Genomic DNA, 17,842 nt, shown 5'->3' with positions numbered 1-17,842 from the left:
AAGCTGGGCACTTTATCCACGTCATCGCATTTCTTCTTTGTCAGCAGCGTCGGGGAAGAGAGGAGCCTGGCGGACTATAGTCTGTGGAGTCTCAAAGAGTGAGACACCACTGAGCAAGCATGCACACGCAGGTTACCACCACGGGACAGCGAGACCTGGGTGACACAAGGGTGTGCACATCCCCCAAGGTCACAGACCTACAAGGTGGCAACACCGGGAGTCAGACCTGCTTGATTCCAAATGGAAAGCAGAGTCCACCTCTCCCCCAGTGACATGAGAACGGACTGGAAGAAAGTGCATGGGCTTCAGAACCAGACAATTAAGCCATTTGAGTCTCATCTGCATCAGAGAGAAAATGCGGGACTTCCCTGGTGATCCAGTGATTAAGAATCCACCTGCCAATGCAGAGAACATGGGTTCAATCCCTGGTCTGGGAAGATCCCCCATGCCTTGGGGCAACTAAGCCCATGTGCCATAACTATGGAGCCCAAGGGCCCTCGAGCCGGTGCTCCACAACAAAAGAAGCCAGCGCAATGAAAAGCCTGCCCACCACAACTAGAGAGAGGCCCCTGCAAGCTCAACCAGAGACAGCGGGCACACTGCAACAAAAGAGCCAGCACAGACAAAAATAAATAAAAACAGGAAACGCAGGTACTGAGAATACCTACGTCACGAAGTCATTACACGACAGAGCATGTGAAAGCCCCCTTTAAACTGCCAACTGTTGTTCTGGCAGAGCTGCCCTCGGGGAAGACCATGTCTTCACCACACACAACTGAAGTCCAGCCGCTTTCAAAGCCAGGCTGATTTGCCCCATCTGCTGTCACAACGGGGCCTCGAAGCACCAACGACAGGTCTTGCTGCTGCTAAGTTAGCTACAGGTCTGCAAATCTGACTGGGGTGGGGCTTGGGCAAGAATTATAATAAAAACCCAACCCTCAGTCATCAATCTAAAGAGGGCTCCCTCTGACAAAGAAAATGCTAGTGTAGGTGAGAAAGAAAAAAATCTACTTTAAAATAAAAGGCACCTGAAGTTCAGGCCAAGGAAGAGCCAGGGCACCAGCAAGAGGCCTGTCTCGTCTCAGCTCTGACGTACCTACACGGCGACTGAAACCCTCCCACTTGATTTCAAACCTGCATGATACTCATCATCAATATTTTATTTTTAATTTTCAGTGTCTTAATATGGCTAGGACAGCTTCCTATCTATCTCATCACATCTAAAGACACTTACAGTACTCCTTCCCTCACTCAAAAGAGTTTTACTGGGGGCCTGAGGCGAGGGCTGGCCACTACGCTGAGGCAGGTACGTGTGGGACTCGGTCCCTGCCCTCTGGGAGCTCACAGTCCAACAGCATGAAAGGCAGTGTGTGCAAGGGAGTGAGAAGGGGAGTGAGGCCGGGAGGCCAGGGGCAAGGGCAGCGAGGTCAGACGGGACAGCTCACACCTGAGACACCACGGGAAGGCCTCTCCATGGACGCAGGGCTTTGACAACAGACAGTCTCTTAGCACCCCCGGGCAGGACTTGCTTTAGGAAAACCAAACAACACGAGGACAAAGACAGACACAGGAACGCTTCTGGGTCTGTCTGCTTAGGGGGACTCTCTGGGGAAAACCAGAGAAGCCTAGCAAGACCAATGGCTCATGAGGAAAATAGGGCAAGATGAGGCAGGAAAGGTGGACTGCGGGCAGAAGGAAGACGTCTTGAGCTCTTGATTAGTGAATGGCACGGGGAACGTGACGGGGCTGAGGGAGATCCCTGCGGGGTGGAGACTGTCACTGACCAGGAGCGAGAGGACCAGAGTCTGCACTGCCGCGGCAGCTCTGGCAATGAATTAAAACATAGATAGAAAGTGTATCAGGAAGAAAAACTGAGGCAGTGAGGAATCCACAATTACTCTGAGGTGCCACAGAGCTAAGAAAACCTGGAGGAGGTCCTGATTTGGGCAGTGTAGGGGTGGGGGACGGTGAAGATGCGGAGATGTCCTGAAACTTTCTCTGGAAGGCTTAAGACACCTAAATGAGCCTGAATTTCGCAGTGGTCTATCATAACATGAACATCAGATTTTCTTATTGGATAATAAAATGCTCCTCAAAGTTTCTCTGACCTTTGTCCTTTGACCCTGGAAGAAATCGCTGTAGTGTTTGAGCGAGGAAACCAGCACCGTGGTCTCGTCATACTTGATTAGGAAGTAAGGCAGTGCTGGGACTCCTTCTGTCTGACAAAGGGCATCATACGCGTGCTCGAGGGCTTGAATCTGAAATCAGGAAACACTGAGTTATTCTCCAGACAACTACTTACCTAGCTCTGAGCTGAGAAAAATTAACATACAATAAAAGGTACTTTCGGGCCAGAAGACTGGAAATGATTGCTCACACCCCTGTTCCTCTCTTGCAGCAAGCAGACCTAAGAGTGCCCCAAATCACACCACCTCACTCTGAGATAACGCGTGGTGGTGTCTCAGACAGGAGCACACACACATATTTCACGGCACCCTTAGTGTGATGGCTCCCGGTTCCCTAAGACGCCACCACAAAGGTTTAGAGAGCGCCCAGACACTAAGTCTCGCCTGTGATATCCCAGCATGAATCTACCACGGATGGATTTTGCCCTGACCCCTTCTATAACCTTCAGTAGCTCCCTTGAGACACGCTTTCTCTTACTTATCATACAACTGACTCATTCACAAAGCGCAATTCAAGGCTGTTTATAGCACGTTCACAGGGATTTGTCACAATGCTTTGAGAACATTTTTGTTCCCATTAAGAGAAACCTCAAACCCATCCGGACTCAATCCCCAGCCCTAGTCTTTTGTTCGCACTTACAGTTCTCCCTAGAAAATTCATTCCACAGAACCACAACCTTTGATTTATCTTAGTAAATGAGCTTTTTAATTAACAAGGGCCCTCCCTGGCTTTGGATTTCTGGGCTTTAGTGAGTGACATGCTTCATGAATTCAAGTCATCTTGACACTCAGCGTTTGCCTTGACGACAATCAGAATTTGGGGGCTGAGGGTCTGTCTTCTACCAACTTGATGGTTTTCACTGCTCTTCTGGGAACCACCTCTAAAGACCTTATTATCTTCCTTAAACTGCAAGGACTAGCTCTGTAGGGACCGTCCTTAATGTAGAAGTTCTGCAACTTGGAACAAAGAAAGGGAGAAGTCTTCTCTTTGGTTGCAAAGACTCTCTCCACTGAGAGTGGAGATCACGCTTTGGCAAATTCCCACAGTCTTTCAAAGTGTTTCTGTAATTCCTCCCTACTGGCTTAGCATCTCCACACAGGTCACGAGGACCTGGACAAGCGCTGCTGACCACTCTTCACACACGCTTACCAAACACTGTGCGAGCAAGTCTGCTCTTAGTGCCGCCTTTGGGGGATTCCACAGAGACCGCCTCCTCACCCAGACAAGTGTCTTTAGAAAGAGCTAGATAAACTACTCATGCACATTTAAACTCAGTTTGATCTGCATTTTGTTTTATTTGTTGATACCTGTTTTGGCAAAAACCATTGATCCAAGGCCACTGGCCCCTGAATGAGGGGTATGCTCTCTGGAAGGCAGAGAGCTGGGGAGCAGAACCAGTAGTAGAAATGGTACTTCTTTAGATCCTGGAAGAAACAAGACGACACATCAGAATGGCATGGTGATCACACGGAAACGCGCCTACTAACGCTAACTTCCCAACAGCTACGTGAGACAGAAAAACTAATGCACGCCAGATACGACCAACTTGTCAGAAACCTCCAACAGAACCCCCGTGTTTATCTGAAATGTCCCCACACATTCACACTAATGTATCAGGACAGACATAATATATTTTATTGACCACTTCCTAATAGAAAGTATCCAAAAAGTAACTGATGTTGTTGTCATCATTGTTTAACATATAAAATCACCCCGGGAGGTAGCTGTTATCTGCCCATTTTACAGACAGAAAACTGAAGCTTAGAGAGGGATGGAAAGCTTGAACATAGATACCAAGTGGCAGAGAGGAGAGTAGAATTCTACTTCCAAAATATAAGCTCCTGTTCATGGTACCAGGCGTACCCAGCGTGCCATCTGTGGAGGTACAACTTCCCAACAGTCACCACTCTTGTCACAACTGAATGAACTAAGCATGCTATTGAAGTTATTAGAACGTGCTACATATAACCTGAGATAATATAACAGTGTTTTCAGAACTGTCATACTGGTGAAATTCAAGTCAACAACTAAGCACTTGCTGTGTACAAGGCAAAATGTTAGATACTCCGGCAGTAAGAAGATGAAAAAAATTCAGTCCGGCCCTCAGGGAGCTCAGTCACTGCAGGGAACAGAGAGGAAACAAGTACATGAGTAGCTGGATGAGTCACAGAAGAGGTTCCAGGACCTAGGGTGCACCGACGACAGAAGAGGCATGCCTTCGGGGTGTGTGTGCCTGCTCCCCAGCCAGGGGAGGCGAGAAAGGGCCCGTGACTTGTGAGGCCGTCCCCACTCAGGCCCAGTGTTCTCGTCTCCGAATTTCTGTAGCAGGTGAGGCCTGAGTCACTCATGTGGGAGGACCCTGTGGTTATGTGGGTACCTGACAGCTTCCTACCAGCCTGTTACCACTGATCACTTTGTAGTTTATGTCGCTACTTGACATTTCCTCTCAGATCTTGCCAGGAATCAGGAGGGGACCGATGCTTGGTGACTTCTCACTGAGGTATGCTTCGTGCACCACGAAGGCCACCGTGCTGGACTGACCTGGTGGCGGAGTGGGTAAGCATCTCCTGCCAGTGCAGGGGACCCTGGTGTGACCTCTGGTCTGGGAAGATCCCAAGTGCCTCGGGGTCACTAAGCCTGAGCGCCACGGCTCCTGGACAGTGCTTCAGAGCCCAGGAGCCATGCCTACTGAGACTGCGTGCCCTAGAGCGTGCGCGCCGCAACAAGAGAAGCCACTGCAGCAAGAAGCCTGGGCACCTCCTGGGCACGAGAGTAGCCTCCACTCGCTGCAACTAGAGAGAGCCCACACAGGCAATGAAGCCGAAAAAACAGTCACCATGTTAAAGATGTTATAGCACATTAAGTGGTTTTCTAGTATACTGACCAGGCTGTGCCACCATCCCCACCAATTTCAGAATGTATTCATCGCCTCACAAAGAAACCCCAATAGCGGAAACTCCCCACTGGTTTATTAGTTAGAAATCCCATTCACAGAAACTCTCCGTTCACCTCACTCTCACCCCCTGGAAACCTCTAGCCTACATTCAGTCTCTCTAGATTCGCCTATTCTGGACTTTCCAAACAAATGCAGTCAGACTAGGTGACTTTTTAAAAACAAACTTACACATAAACACATGTCCAGATGAAGAAGACTAGTCACTATAGTTTCCACAGTCTGTATTTCTGCCACTAACTGATCAACTAAGGACAAACTCCCTTTAACAACAGCAAAGCAAAGTGCAAAATCTAAATTAATAAAGTGTCTGTACCTTGGAGTCCTAGAAAGAACAGAAAGGAAAGCAAAACACCTCTAGAGATTTTTCTCTCTTCCATGTGCTAAAATGATTTGTCATAACTGATCTTTAGCGAAAGGTTAAACGATTCAAGATGAAGGCCTTGGCAGTTTCTAAAAGCTCTTATCAGGTCATCTTCAAGAGTCAAAAGGCAAAAAAAAAAAAGAGTCAAAAGGCTTGAATTTCTTAGGATGCTTTTCAGGACACAAGAGACCTCGATCACATCAAACATAAAGCTCTTTGTGTCTGACAGGTTCCTAAAGACACAGACTTTTAATTTTTTTTAAACGCAGACTAAGAATACTCAGTAGAAAGGGCAACATGGCCAACTCACATAACGACTCTGAGATGACTTAAAACTTTAAGTGAGATCCAATGCTATTTTCTCATTAAACACAAGTTGTCCATTAGATTTTACTAGCTAAAACCCTTAATACAGAAGATGTATTGATGGTAAAATTAAAAAAAAAAAAAAAAACATCAATTAGCATTGCTTTTATTTATCCTTACAAAATTACTCAATTTACAAAATATCAGTGCCAAATTGTGTCTAGTAATCCCCTGAAGTATCTGGCGCTTTTCTATCTCGCCACCGACACACAGAAAGCACTTTAACTTGTCAGGAAACGTGCTCCTTGCAGGGCCCCCATGCCCACTGCCCCCCACTCTGGGTATGACCCCAGTTTGAATCCTCTCTCACTCTCCCCTTTGCCTCGGGTGGTGCATCAAAGAGGCAGCAGGAGGAAGAAATGGAGGACGAGTTCATGGGGGAGGAAGGAAGGCAAGACTATATCTTGGCAAACCAAAAAAGAAAAGAAAAATGTAGGGAAGAGGATTAACATCCGAAGCTGATAAAGCTGGGGTGAACAACCAGTGCACTTAATGCGTGTCCACATCAGTATGTTTACATGCCCACTCCAGGGGGCTATCTTCTAAAGAAATAAGCGGGAAGAGAAAATCAGTGTGGCTGACGATGTTCACTGCAACTTTTTTTAATAAGAGTGAATACTGGGGACTTGCCTTGCGGTCCAGTAGTTAAGATTGCTTCCAGTGCAGGGGTCGTGGGTTCGACCCCTGGTTGGGGAACTAAGATCCCACATGCTGCGTAGTGCGGTCAAAAGCAAAATAAAATAGTGAATATCGAAAACAACCGAGATGTCGAAAGGTCTATAGAACACACGCTTGACAGAATACTATAATGTCAACATAATTATACAGGGCAAACGAGCTTTCTGCGGAGATATATGCAGATGCACACACGCATATGTGTGTATACACGTGCATAAGCGTGTGTGTGGGCTGGCACTTCTGTTAAAAGCAATCAGCCCTCTCCTTCTGCCATGTTCCCCATCACTGAGGCTCCCTCCCCCTGCTTCCCTGGGCAGCAGTTGTTCTCCTAATGTGATTTCTTCTCCTCTTCAAAGCTGCCCTTAAAGTTCACTTTAAGTAGATCTCACTTACATAAAACATTTTCTTTGTTAAAAAACAACAACAACACAGCTGTGTGGACAAGCTATGCAGGGTGACCCCCTCTCATCTAGAAGTCACCTGGGGATGGCTTAGATCCTCGAGTCGTCACCTGTTCCTTATGTCGATGGACCCAGCAACTGGGCTCTGCGGCGCTGAACTTAACAAAGACGTTAGCAGTGATGAACCCAGCTCCCGGAACTGGGCTTTGTTACCTCCTCAAATGATGAGAGCTGGGTCTCCCTGTCACATAAACCAGGCAAAGCCACCAGTGCGATCAGGGAGAATGAATTAATCTTGCATCAGTGAGAAACGCCAGCCACTACCGGATCACTAAGCACCCAAGGGTTTGTTTAGCAGATGTGACTTGAGAGAAGACAGCAGCCTGTCCCACCGGTGCCCTGGGCTCAGCCAGGGCAGTCCACAGTCCACACCCCGCAGAGCCCGCAGACTTACCGCAAATGTCAAGAGGAGGAACTTGTTGAGGAGCACGGGGTTGTCCAGGGCGGCCCCCGATTTGATGGACTCCCAGATCTGCCGGGAGGAGGAGTAGCGTCAAGGCAGGTCCCGGGGTCTCCTCCCGCCTCCCTCCCAGGAGCACATGGAGCTGCAGGGCAGTGCGCCTTCCTCCCCACTGTCCAGAAGCATCCTTTCTCTTGCTGGGTCTCAGCATCAAGGAGGAAACCCGGCCCGTTCATGCCTTGGTTACTGCCTTCCACAGATGTTTACTTATTGTCAACTACAGAGCAAGCACATCGGGACTACAGAAGAGAGAGGCGCAGTCCTTGCCCTCCAGAAGCTAAGAGCCTGGGAGAGAGCCGGGCACCCATGTCTGTATGCCACCAGGCAGCAGGGGATCTCGCAGACGGGCGGACAGTACCTGGGAAGAGCCCTGACCTTGGCTAAGGACAGGCGAGGGGAAGGAGCCAGGGATGGGCTCCAGAGGCCGTGATCTGAACTATGTACAGGGCATTTCTTAAAAGCCTTATTTGGGATAATCTTTCCCCGAAGAGAAAAAAGAATCAAGTCTATGGATACTCAGGAAGGGTGTGACTGGAAGCAGACGCAGGCCCCGGTCACACGTTTCAGGAACTAAGACTGGTGGCTAAACTTTGTGCCACTAAGCAAACCAGCAGCTGTGCCACCAGAAACCCCGGCACACACATGAGCGGAAGAGGGAAACAAGCAGAGAGATGGTCCTGCTGTGCAAACAACGAGCTTGGAGGAGCTGGAGCCCAGGACAGCAGGCCCCGCTTCTGACAAACCGAAGGGGAGGCTGAGCCCTGGACACGGGACGGGGCTGGGATTCCTATGGGGAGCAGCCTGCTGTTTCCAATGACAGCCTAAGACCCGACCCACTCTCTCGAGACCCACTCTCCTGACCCACTCTCTCAAGATGGCCTCTGAAACACGCAAGGGCCCCTGAGCAGTCACGCCACAGGCCGAGGAAGGCAACCATCGTCCCCCATCACAAGGGGCGGGAGGATGCCTTCCTCAGGCCTGAGGCAGGGGACACCCCTCTCTGACCACGGCCCCCACGTAAGTAAGACTTATTGGGGTGAAGCTCATCGATGAAGTGGATGGCAGAGAGGGCGGGGATAAGCTGCCCCCCTGCCCCACTTATTCCTCACACTAACTCAGACGTGAAGAAGGAAAGGAAGGACATTCCAGGCAGAGAAAAACATTGAGTCCCAGGGAGAAGGGGACCGCAGAAAGCAGTGAAGGGAGGAATGCTCCCTGATTTGCCGTGAGTGGTCAGAGACGGTGAGGGCAAGAGAGAGGGGATGGAAGGCCACAGGGCCGCAGAGGCCAGGCTGTGGGGTACCCGGCAAGTCCCACGGGGCCTTTCCATTCAGCCCTGAGGACTCGGGAGAGACATGATAGGCTCTGACAGCGTGACAGCGCTCAGGACTAGAAAGCCTCTTCGGGGGGCACTGGGAACAGAGAACCCGAATGCACGAGACACAGGCACAGAGCTGGCGCACTCAGAGAGGCTGAGCTAACTGGGGATAGCCGGCGAGCGCTTCCCTTCTCTGCTGTGACCTTCTCCTCAGGCAAGAGGAGAAGGCTGTCTCCTCCCTGACCCACCCATCACTGCAGAAGGCCCTGAGTAGCCTGAGTGCCGGGTACACGCTAGCTTCTGTGACAGAGTCAGGCACTTGGTCTGCAACTGCATGCCTGCGGGACCATGGACAACAGGTACATCAAGTTTCCCAGCTAACCTCGTTTGCCGCTTCTTCCAGAAGTAGCTTCTTATCTGCAGCCTTGAAAGCCTCGAGTGTGTTGGTATTATACAGTATGCCGACCGCCGGGCAGCAGCGGGCTGGGGTGGGTGCACTCCTGGGCACGAGAGAAACGTGGTTAATGGGCACAGCTGGGACGCGGACAGCCAGCAAACGACAAACAAACCAGAAGACAGTCGGAGACAAGGACCGCACTGTCCAGGGCAAAGAGAAGACTGGTTTACATTTCTTTGGAAAACGACGAATATCACTGCTTGAGGAGTAAAAATATGTGCTCTACCCCCCAAAAGCCTCTCTATTCCCCTTCCCCTAATGTCTCTGCATGCTGTCTTTCCACTGCCCCCCGGATATAAGCTCTTTTCCTATTTAAAAAAATTCTTTCCCATCTTTAAACTGAAAGGGAGACGTTATTTAATGAGCTTCTACTGAACCTGGGTATAAGGTTTCGGTTCTGAAAGGAGTTTGTTCTCCCTCTTGAAGGATTAAGTAACTTGCTTAAGGTCACATAACAGGCAGAGCTGGGGTCTCAACTCAGAACTGTTGACTTGAAGGGTCTGTGTTGCCCGCTTCCCACTCAAGCACTCCCAGATTCAGCACCCTGCTGCAAATCCTCCTCTTCCAGGAAGCCATCCATCCACCCCCCCTTCTCTGATCATGAGCACAGTTATTTTAGAGTGTTTCCAAGACCAACAACCACACCCCTGGAGGACAGGAGTGCTCCAAAGTCAGGGGCATGCCGCCTCCTGACTGCACTGCACCCCGGACACCTGTGAGGCCATGTCGTGCCACGGGGTGTCACATTCCACGCTGGCCCCTTTCCCCTGCCCCCCGGCCTCAGAGTAACCCAGGTCAGGAGAGGAGAAAGGTAAGATGATTCTGAGCACAACCCAGATGTGGGAAAACCTGGTGTCACCTCCGAAATGATTAATTTGCGTTTCAGAGGTTGTGTGTGTGGGTTTAGTTGCTCAGTCCGTGTTTGACACCTTGTGACCTAATGGACTGTGGCCCGCCAGGCTCCTCTGTCCATGGGCTTCTCCAGGCAAGAATACTGGAGTGGGTCGCCATTCCCTTCTCTAGGGGATCTTCCCGACCCAGGGATCGAACCCGCGTCTTCTGCATTGGCAGGTGGGTTCTTTACCACTGAGCCACCTGGGAAGCCCTTCAGAGGTTACAGATGTTAACTGAAAACAGTACTCATCTTATTACAAGATGCACACTGTGGTCATGACCACTGCAGAGAGGATGCTCACTGCTCACACCAACGGCAGCTCTTCAGACCCAGCGTTTCTCCCTTCCGAGTCTGAGCAGAATGGGGTTCGGGGAGGAGGGTTTAGAGAGCTCTAAACCCTCAGCAGGTGTGGAGGGTGCAACGGGTGTGGAGGTTCTGCCAAATGCTGTCTCTAAGACTCAAATGCCAAGTCCTGGGAGAAGCAACTTCCAAAGGCCAGAGCTTGCCTCTGGGAGCTGATGAGTCAGTGGCTCATAGGTTGTATGTGTCACCGCTCTACGACAATAGAAGAATATTCCTCACTCAGGTGAGATGAGGACATCAAGGACAGACCTGAGGAGAAAAAAGAAATCAGAAAAGGACAAGACTAGGCTGAGAGGGAAGAAAAAGGAAGCGGAGCAGCTGGTAAACCAGGCTTCTGCAGGCAGACGTGGTTCTGCAGGCAGACATGGGCGCATGAAATGACTAGGGAACTAGAGAGAAGGATGCTCTGATGGAATCCGGTCCCTCCCTCCCAGCGTCCAGACGTCCTGGGTGTGCGAATGCCGGGCCGAAGCCTTTCTGTTAGAGCAGAGGAAACTAAAGCATGAGAACCCAAGCAGGGGCTAGGACATCAGCCCTTGTGTGAGCTCATTAGTGAGTTTCAGAGGAGAAGCATTTTTCAAGGCTCAAGTGCCACCTGGGGAGGTGGCCAGAGGAAAGAACTTAAAATGTGATAGTGGGAGGGTAAGCCATTCCAGTAGTTTCTCCAGGTTCAAGTTCCACTTGTTCCAGAAAGAGGTGGCTCAGAGGAGGACTGGAAAGAGCCCTAGACTTGGAAACTAGAGAGTTTAGTCCAAATCCTGCGCCTGGACATGTATGAGTTTAGTTTGCTGTGATGCCATTGCAGAGCAGATGCCATTGGCCAGAGCAGCCAAATCCATAGAGACAGACAGCAGAGTCATGGTTGCCCAGCGCGGGGGACAGGCAGAAGGGAGGATGGGGAGTGCCTGTGAAGGGTGCAGGGCTTCCCTCTGGGGTGGCGAAAATGTGCAGTGGTGGCAGCTGCGCCTCATGAACATACTAAGAAGTGCTGAACTGTGCATTTTAAATGGGTAAATTGTATGGTATGTAAAGTGAAGTGAAGTCGCTCAGTCGTGAGCGACTCTTCACGACCCCATAGACTGTATCCTTCCAGGCTCCTCCGTCCATGGGATTTTCCAGGCAAGAGTACCGGAATGGGCTGCCATCTCCTTCTCCAGATCTTTCCGACCCAGGGATAGAACCCAGGTCTCCTGCATTGTAGGCAGACGCTTTACCATCTGAGCCACCAGGGAAGTCCACGTGGTCGTAAAGTATATCTCAATAAAGCTGTTTTAGAGAACTAGAATTAGACATCTTCCCCATGTCCTACAGCCTACAGTGAACTCTAACTAGTTAGTGAACACATTAACCCAAGTTGGGGAAAACATGGGATCCTACAAAGGCCTGAAGCCTGGCATGTTTTCTCTGGACACCAGGCCCTCAACATCGCTCAGCCTCACAGTGATGACTCAGGAAAGTCTGAGGGCTGTTATGGAACCTCTTGGGCAAAGACAGGCACATGGCCAGATCCTCCAGAGCAGATAGGTGGTGAGGGTGGCTGGGATGGAACGAATCTGGAGAGGCCTTTACCAGGTGTGCGCAGTCTCATCTGCCCGCGGGGAGCTCTGGCATCTAAGTCACACTCAGTCTAGGGGCCCGACTGCGTGATCTCCTGCGTTCTGTAACCATCTCTGAGCTTCTGTTCATCGCGTCCTCTCTTGGGGCCCATGGTGCCTTTCCACCAGCCATGCCACTTCCCATTTTGACAGCCAGGCCCTCAGACTGCTTGCAATTGACGCCAATGGCTATCTGAGCGGCCGGTCCATGTCGGACCTGAGTGAGGTGCTGGCAAGATGGTGGAGAATAAGAGGGCCCGTGCCCTGCACAGATGATCTAGCAAATGAGCCATATTTCCTCAGCTACTGTTTAAGGTCTCGGAGCACAAGGGTTATGCCTTCTATTTATCTTATTAAGCTTAGAAAAGGAGAATATGTCTTATCACTAATTAGGTAAATGTTGGGATTCCCTAGTGGTCCAGTGATTAAGAATCTGCCTTGCAATGCAGGGGACAACCGCTCAATCCCTGGTCCAGGAAGATTCCACCTACCACGGCGCAATTAAGCCTGTGCACCACAACTCCTGGGTCCACGTGCCCTACAGACCGTGCTCCGCAACAGTGGTAAGCCTGCGCACCGCATCTAGACAGCAGCCCCCACTCGCCACAACTAGAGAAAGTCTGTGCAGCAACGGAGACTCAGCACGGCCAAAAGTGAAAAATTAATTAATTAAACACTATTTGAAAAAATGCTATATATTTTAAAAATAAATAAATGGGTAAATGCTCCTCAAAGGAATTTTTTTTTTCTAACCAGCTTTAAATCTGTACAGAGATTGCCCACCAAAGTCTATTTCTCTCTCTTTACATAGAAGTAATGCTCTGATGCTTGTAGTTTGGCACCATGTCTGTCTCCCCTGCAAGACGGTGAAGCCTCGGCTCTGCCTGATGGAACATGAGTGGGGTGATACATGCCCCCAACCCCATGCTCACCCAGGCCGTTAAGGGTCTTTAAGAGAGTTGGGTGTCTCCTCAGATTTTCACTTTGGTTCTCTCGCGCCTCCTCTCTCTTGCCATCGGAAGGTGACAGTTCCGTTCTAAGCAGCACACGAAGGCAAGCCCCCCAGGATGACGGAGCCACAAGGCAGAAAAAGACTGGACCGCCTCCGCCCCGCCCCCAACCCGGACTACTAAGCGGCTAAGAAACAGGCCCCTCTGTGCTAGGGCCGTTACATATCGGGGGCTGGTTCATCAGCGTGCCAGCCTAAGACAGCTCCCTCTAGGGCAGGACAGTTGGTGCCTGACCAAATCAGTCAAGTGTGACTCATAATTCAGCCGAAACAAGGTAGATAAAGGGATCCTGTGATGCCAACTGCTGGCAGAGATTCATCTGGCTTCTGGGATCTCAGAGTGAGAGCGGTTTCTCTGGTGCTGTGCAAAGCTGAGGTACACCCAGCATCTACAGATGAGGACTTGGGCTGTTAGCTCTCCAAACTGCACCTCTGCATCTTACGCTTCTCTGTCCGCCCAGGGCCGGCACATTCTATCATCAAGACACAGCAGAAGCAATCAATAAGCATTTCTGAACCAACTATCAGCCCCAACGTTTGCTCCAGCACTGCATACCATGTGATGCTAATACCTGTCTTCCACCTCCATGCAGAGCTCCTCCAGAGTCCCCTGTTTGCTTAAGTCTTTGTATTTCTACCACCTACACATCTGTCCACAAGAAACATTCGGTGTTTGATGAATAAATGCACAGAGGTTTTCCCTACAAACCCACGCAGATGACCAGCAATAAATGCAAAGAAAGAACAATCAGGACAAAGACAATTTGGATACAAAGACCTCATTTCTCCGGAGGAGCTCCAAGTGCTTTCAGTAAACTTCCTGACTGTCTCAGTCTGCCCAAGCAGAGGTTGTACCACACCACAGACTGGGGGGGTTGCCAAACAACAGACGTTTATCCCTCATGGCTCTGGAAGCTGGAAGTCCAAGATCAAAGTGCCAGCTCCTGGAGAAGAGCTTCTTCCGCTTAAGCTGTGTCCTCGCAGGGTAGAGGGGGTAAGCTAGGTCTCTGGGGTCCCTGTCACTAACCCCATGCATGAGAGCCCTGCCCTCACCGCCTCCCAAAGGCCCACTTCTTCAGACCGTAACCTTGGGCCCTGGGTTTTCAACATACGTGCTTTTGAAGAACACCAACGTTTAGACCATGGCACCAACCATCCTAAGAAAGGGGCGTCAGAAAATCACAGACTTTTACAAAAAAAGTTAGATAAAAAAAAAAAAAGAAAGGAAGAAAATCAGACTTTTAAAACTGAAAGGAACATTTAGAAGCTGGGAGCTGCATATTAGGAAACTGAAGCTGAGAAAATGAAAAAGACTCATTCCAGGTAAGGCAGTTAATCAGGGGCAGATTCCAAGCCATCAAGCTTCCAATCCAGGACTCCCATGGCGTAATTCTTGCTCATCGCCCCCAGTGCCTACCACGGAGCCTCACGCACGGTGAATATTCAACAGCTAACTGACAAATGATGACCAAGGAAATTGAGCCATCTGGGTGAAAACCATAGCCATGGGATCACAGACTTTATCTCCTTCAACTAAAATTTCTGGATTGCGAGGTTTAAGAAACCTGGATTTTGCAACAAGATCAAGCCTAACTTCTGTGAATAGTTCTTTTTTTTTTTTTTCTGTAATTAGTTGTGTCAAAGAATAAAATTACTGAAACTCAAAAAATAATAAGCTTTCATTTAGTGTCAGAAGACACAGGAGCTGGCTTCCCTGGTGGCTCAGTGGAGAAGAATCCGCCTGCCAATGCAGGAGACACGGGTTCGACCCCTGATCTGGGAAGATCCCACATGCTGCAGAGCAACTAAGCCCTAAGCCCGGGCGCCACAACCACTGAGTCTGCGCACCCACGGGCTGCAACAACGGAAGCACACGCGCCCAGAGCCTGCGCCCCGTGATGAGAAGCCCTCGCGACGAGAAGCCCCCACGACGAGAGGCCCCCGCGACAAGAGGCCCACACACCACAACTGGACAGGAGCCCCCGTTTGCCACAACTACAGAAAAGCCCACACGGCAACAAGACCTAGCACAGCCATAAATAAATCAATCAAATTATACATTAAAAAAAAAGAACAGACAGGAGTGAAGGCAGCTGGTGAGGAATGCTGGACCCTCCAGCTTATACTAAAACTGCTGCTGCTGCTGCTGCTAAGTCGCTTCAATTCTGTCCGACTCTGTGCGACCCCACAGATGGAAGCCCACCAGGCTCCCCCGACCCTGGGATTCTCCAGGCAACAACACTGGAGTGGGTTGCCATTTCCTTCTCCAAGGCATGAAAGTGAAAAGTGAAAGTGAAGTCGCTCAGTCGTGTCCGACTCTTAGCGACCCCATGGACTACAGCCTACCAGGCTCCTCCGTCCATGGGATTTTCCAGGCAAGAGTACTGGAGTGGGGTGCCATTGCCTTCTCCATACTAAAACTATACCACCCCATTTATGAGCCTCAGATAATTGAGGACTGTACACTGAATGCATTTTCCTCATTATTTTGTGACTGCTCCAAAAGTCAGTCAGTCTTTGCCGATGCAGGAGAGAGATGACTAGGATTTTTTGCTTTGACGTGCAATCACAAGGATTTATTATTGAGCAAGAAAGCTCTGAAGGGAACAAGAAACATCAAAACATATCTTTTAAAGGTACAAAGACTAACATCATTTTCGATTCAAGTTGTGCAATTTAGTTTCACAATTTGATTGTGACAGAGAAATAAAATGTATTGACTTTTGAAGAGATTTTTTGTTTTCAAATTCTAGGGAGACTTTATTTGAAATGCCCTAATCTTTGACTAATCCAGTCCCGTCACTTCATGGCAAATAGATAGGGAAACAATGGAAACAGGGACAGACTTTATTTTCTTGGCCTCCAAACTCACTGCAGATAGTGACTGCAGCCATGAAATTAAAAGACATTTGCGCCTCGTAAAAAAAGCTATGACCAATCTAAACAGCATATTAAAAAGCAGAGACATTACTTTGCTGACAAAAGTCCATAAAGTCAAAGCTATTGTTTTTCCAGTAGTCAAGTATGGATGTGAGAGTTGAACTATAATGAAGGCTGAGCGATGAAGACTTGATGCTTTTGAACTGTGGTGTTGAAGACTCTTGAGAGTCCCTTGGACAGCAAGGGGACCAAACCAGTCAGTCCTCAAGGAAATGAACCCTGAATATTCATTGGAAGGACTGATGCTGAAGCTGGAGCCCCAATACTTTGGCTACCTGATTCGAAGACCTGACTCATTAGAAAAGACCATGATTCTGGGCAAACTGAGGGCAGGAGGAGAAGGGGATGACAGAGGACGAGATGGTTGGATGGCATCACCGACTCAATGGACATGAGTTTGAGCAAGCTCCGGGAGATGGTGAAGGACAGGGAAGCCTGGCGTGCTGCAGTCCAAGGGCTCGCAAGAGTCGGACACGCCTGAGCGACTGAATAACAACAATAAATCTTTGACTATCTTCATATTCAGGTGGTCTTTACAAATACCTCTTCATGTTCCCCTTATCCCCCACCCTCACACAGCAAACACATGAGGGAGCAGAAAAAGATGGCCCCCCTCCTGGAAGCCTGTAATCTCCAGCTCTCAGTTATCTTAAAGCCTCTCAACATGCTTTCTGCTCTGCCCCCAGGCACAGAATTTAGTTTCTCACACAACCCAGTCAACACTTCCAGCGACCCGGGCACTGAACTCTGGCTTTCTGATTCTGCCGCTGTTGATCCTCTTTCCTTCCTGAAAACATCATTTCTGGTTCTTCTTCTCCAGCAAGTCACGTCTCTTTGGCGAGTTCTGCGTTTCTGCCCTCCCTGCTCAGGTCTGGTCCCTGTCACTGCCCTTCCTTCTCCTCACGCTACAGCCTCTTCTTCTCTTACAGCCTGGACTCTGTCAACTCTAACTCAACATGTCCTAAACCAAATTTACCTCCTCCCCAAACTACATCCACCTCCTGGCTTCTCAGTTTCTACAGAAAATAAGAAATTGCCTCCAGCTACTCAGACCGCTGACTGTGGCTCAGATCATGAACTCCTTATTGCCAAATTCAGACTGAAATGGAAGAAAGTAGGGAAAACCACTAGACCATTCAGGTATGACCTAAATCAAATCCCTTATGATTACACAGTGGAAGTGAGAAATAGATTTAAGGAACTAGATCTGATAGATAGAGTGCCTGATGAACTATGAACGGAGGTTCGTGACATTGTACAGGAGACAGGGGTCAAGACCATCCCCATGGAAAAGAAATGCAAAAAAGCAAAATGGCTGTCTGGGGAGGCCTTACAAATAGCTGTGAAAAGAAGAGAAGAGAAAAGCAAAGGAGAAAAGGAAAGATATAAGCATCTGAATGCAGAGTTCCAAAGAATAGCAAGAAGAGATAATAAAGCCTTCCTCAGCCATCAATGCAAAGAAATAGAGGAAAACAACAGAATGGGAAAGACTAGAGATCTCTTCAAGAAAATTAGAGATACCAAGGGAACATTTCAGGCAAAGATGGGCTCAATAAAGGACAGAAATGGTATGGACCTAACAGAAGCAGAAGATATTAAGAAGAGGTGGCAAGAATACACAGAAGAACTGTACAAAAAAGATCTTCATGACCCAGATAATCATGATGGTGTGATCACTCACCTAGAGCCAGACATCCTGGAATGTGAAGTCAAGTGGGCCTTAGAAAGCATCACTATGAACAAAGTTAGTGGAGGTGATGGAATTCCAGTTGAACTATTTCAAATCCTGAAAGATG

The 17,842-nt window shown here is 49.2% G+C and overlaps 1 protein-coding gene across 22 annotated transcripts in view; it reads right to left on the bottom strand.

Moving 5' to 3' along the window:
- ATG7 (autophagy related 7) overlaps positions 1 to 17,842 on the bottom strand; it is a 274,102-nt gene that overhangs the window by 230,905 nt on the left and 25,355 nt on the right. For 21 of the 22 annotated variants that reach the window (XR_009492304.1, XR_814634.4, NM_001142967.1 and 18 more), the window contains 4 exon segments: positions 9,170 to 9,287; positions 7,404 to 7,481; positions 3,495 to 3,611; positions 2,109 to 2,258 (listed from right to left, as the gene is read on the bottom strand). Coding sequence is in view for 19 of the 22 variants with exons in the window: in NM_001142967.1 (NP_001136439.1) it covers positions 2,109 to 2,258; positions 3,495 to 3,611; positions 7,404 to 7,481; positions 9,170 to 9,287 (463 nt within the window). In the remaining 3 variants the exon portion in view is untranslated. 22 annotated transcript variants of the gene reach the window in all.

The sequence above is a fragment of the Bos taurus genome, chromosome 22 (genome assembly GCF_002263795.3).
Source record: "Bos taurus isolate L1 Dominette 01449 registration number 42190680 breed Hereford chromosome 22, ARS-UCD2.0, whole genome shotgun sequence".
Lineage (NCBI taxonomy): Eukaryota > Metazoa > Chordata > Mammalia > Artiodactyla > Bovidae > Bos > Bos taurus.
This window is presented reverse-complemented; position numbering and strand designations above follow the sequence as displayed.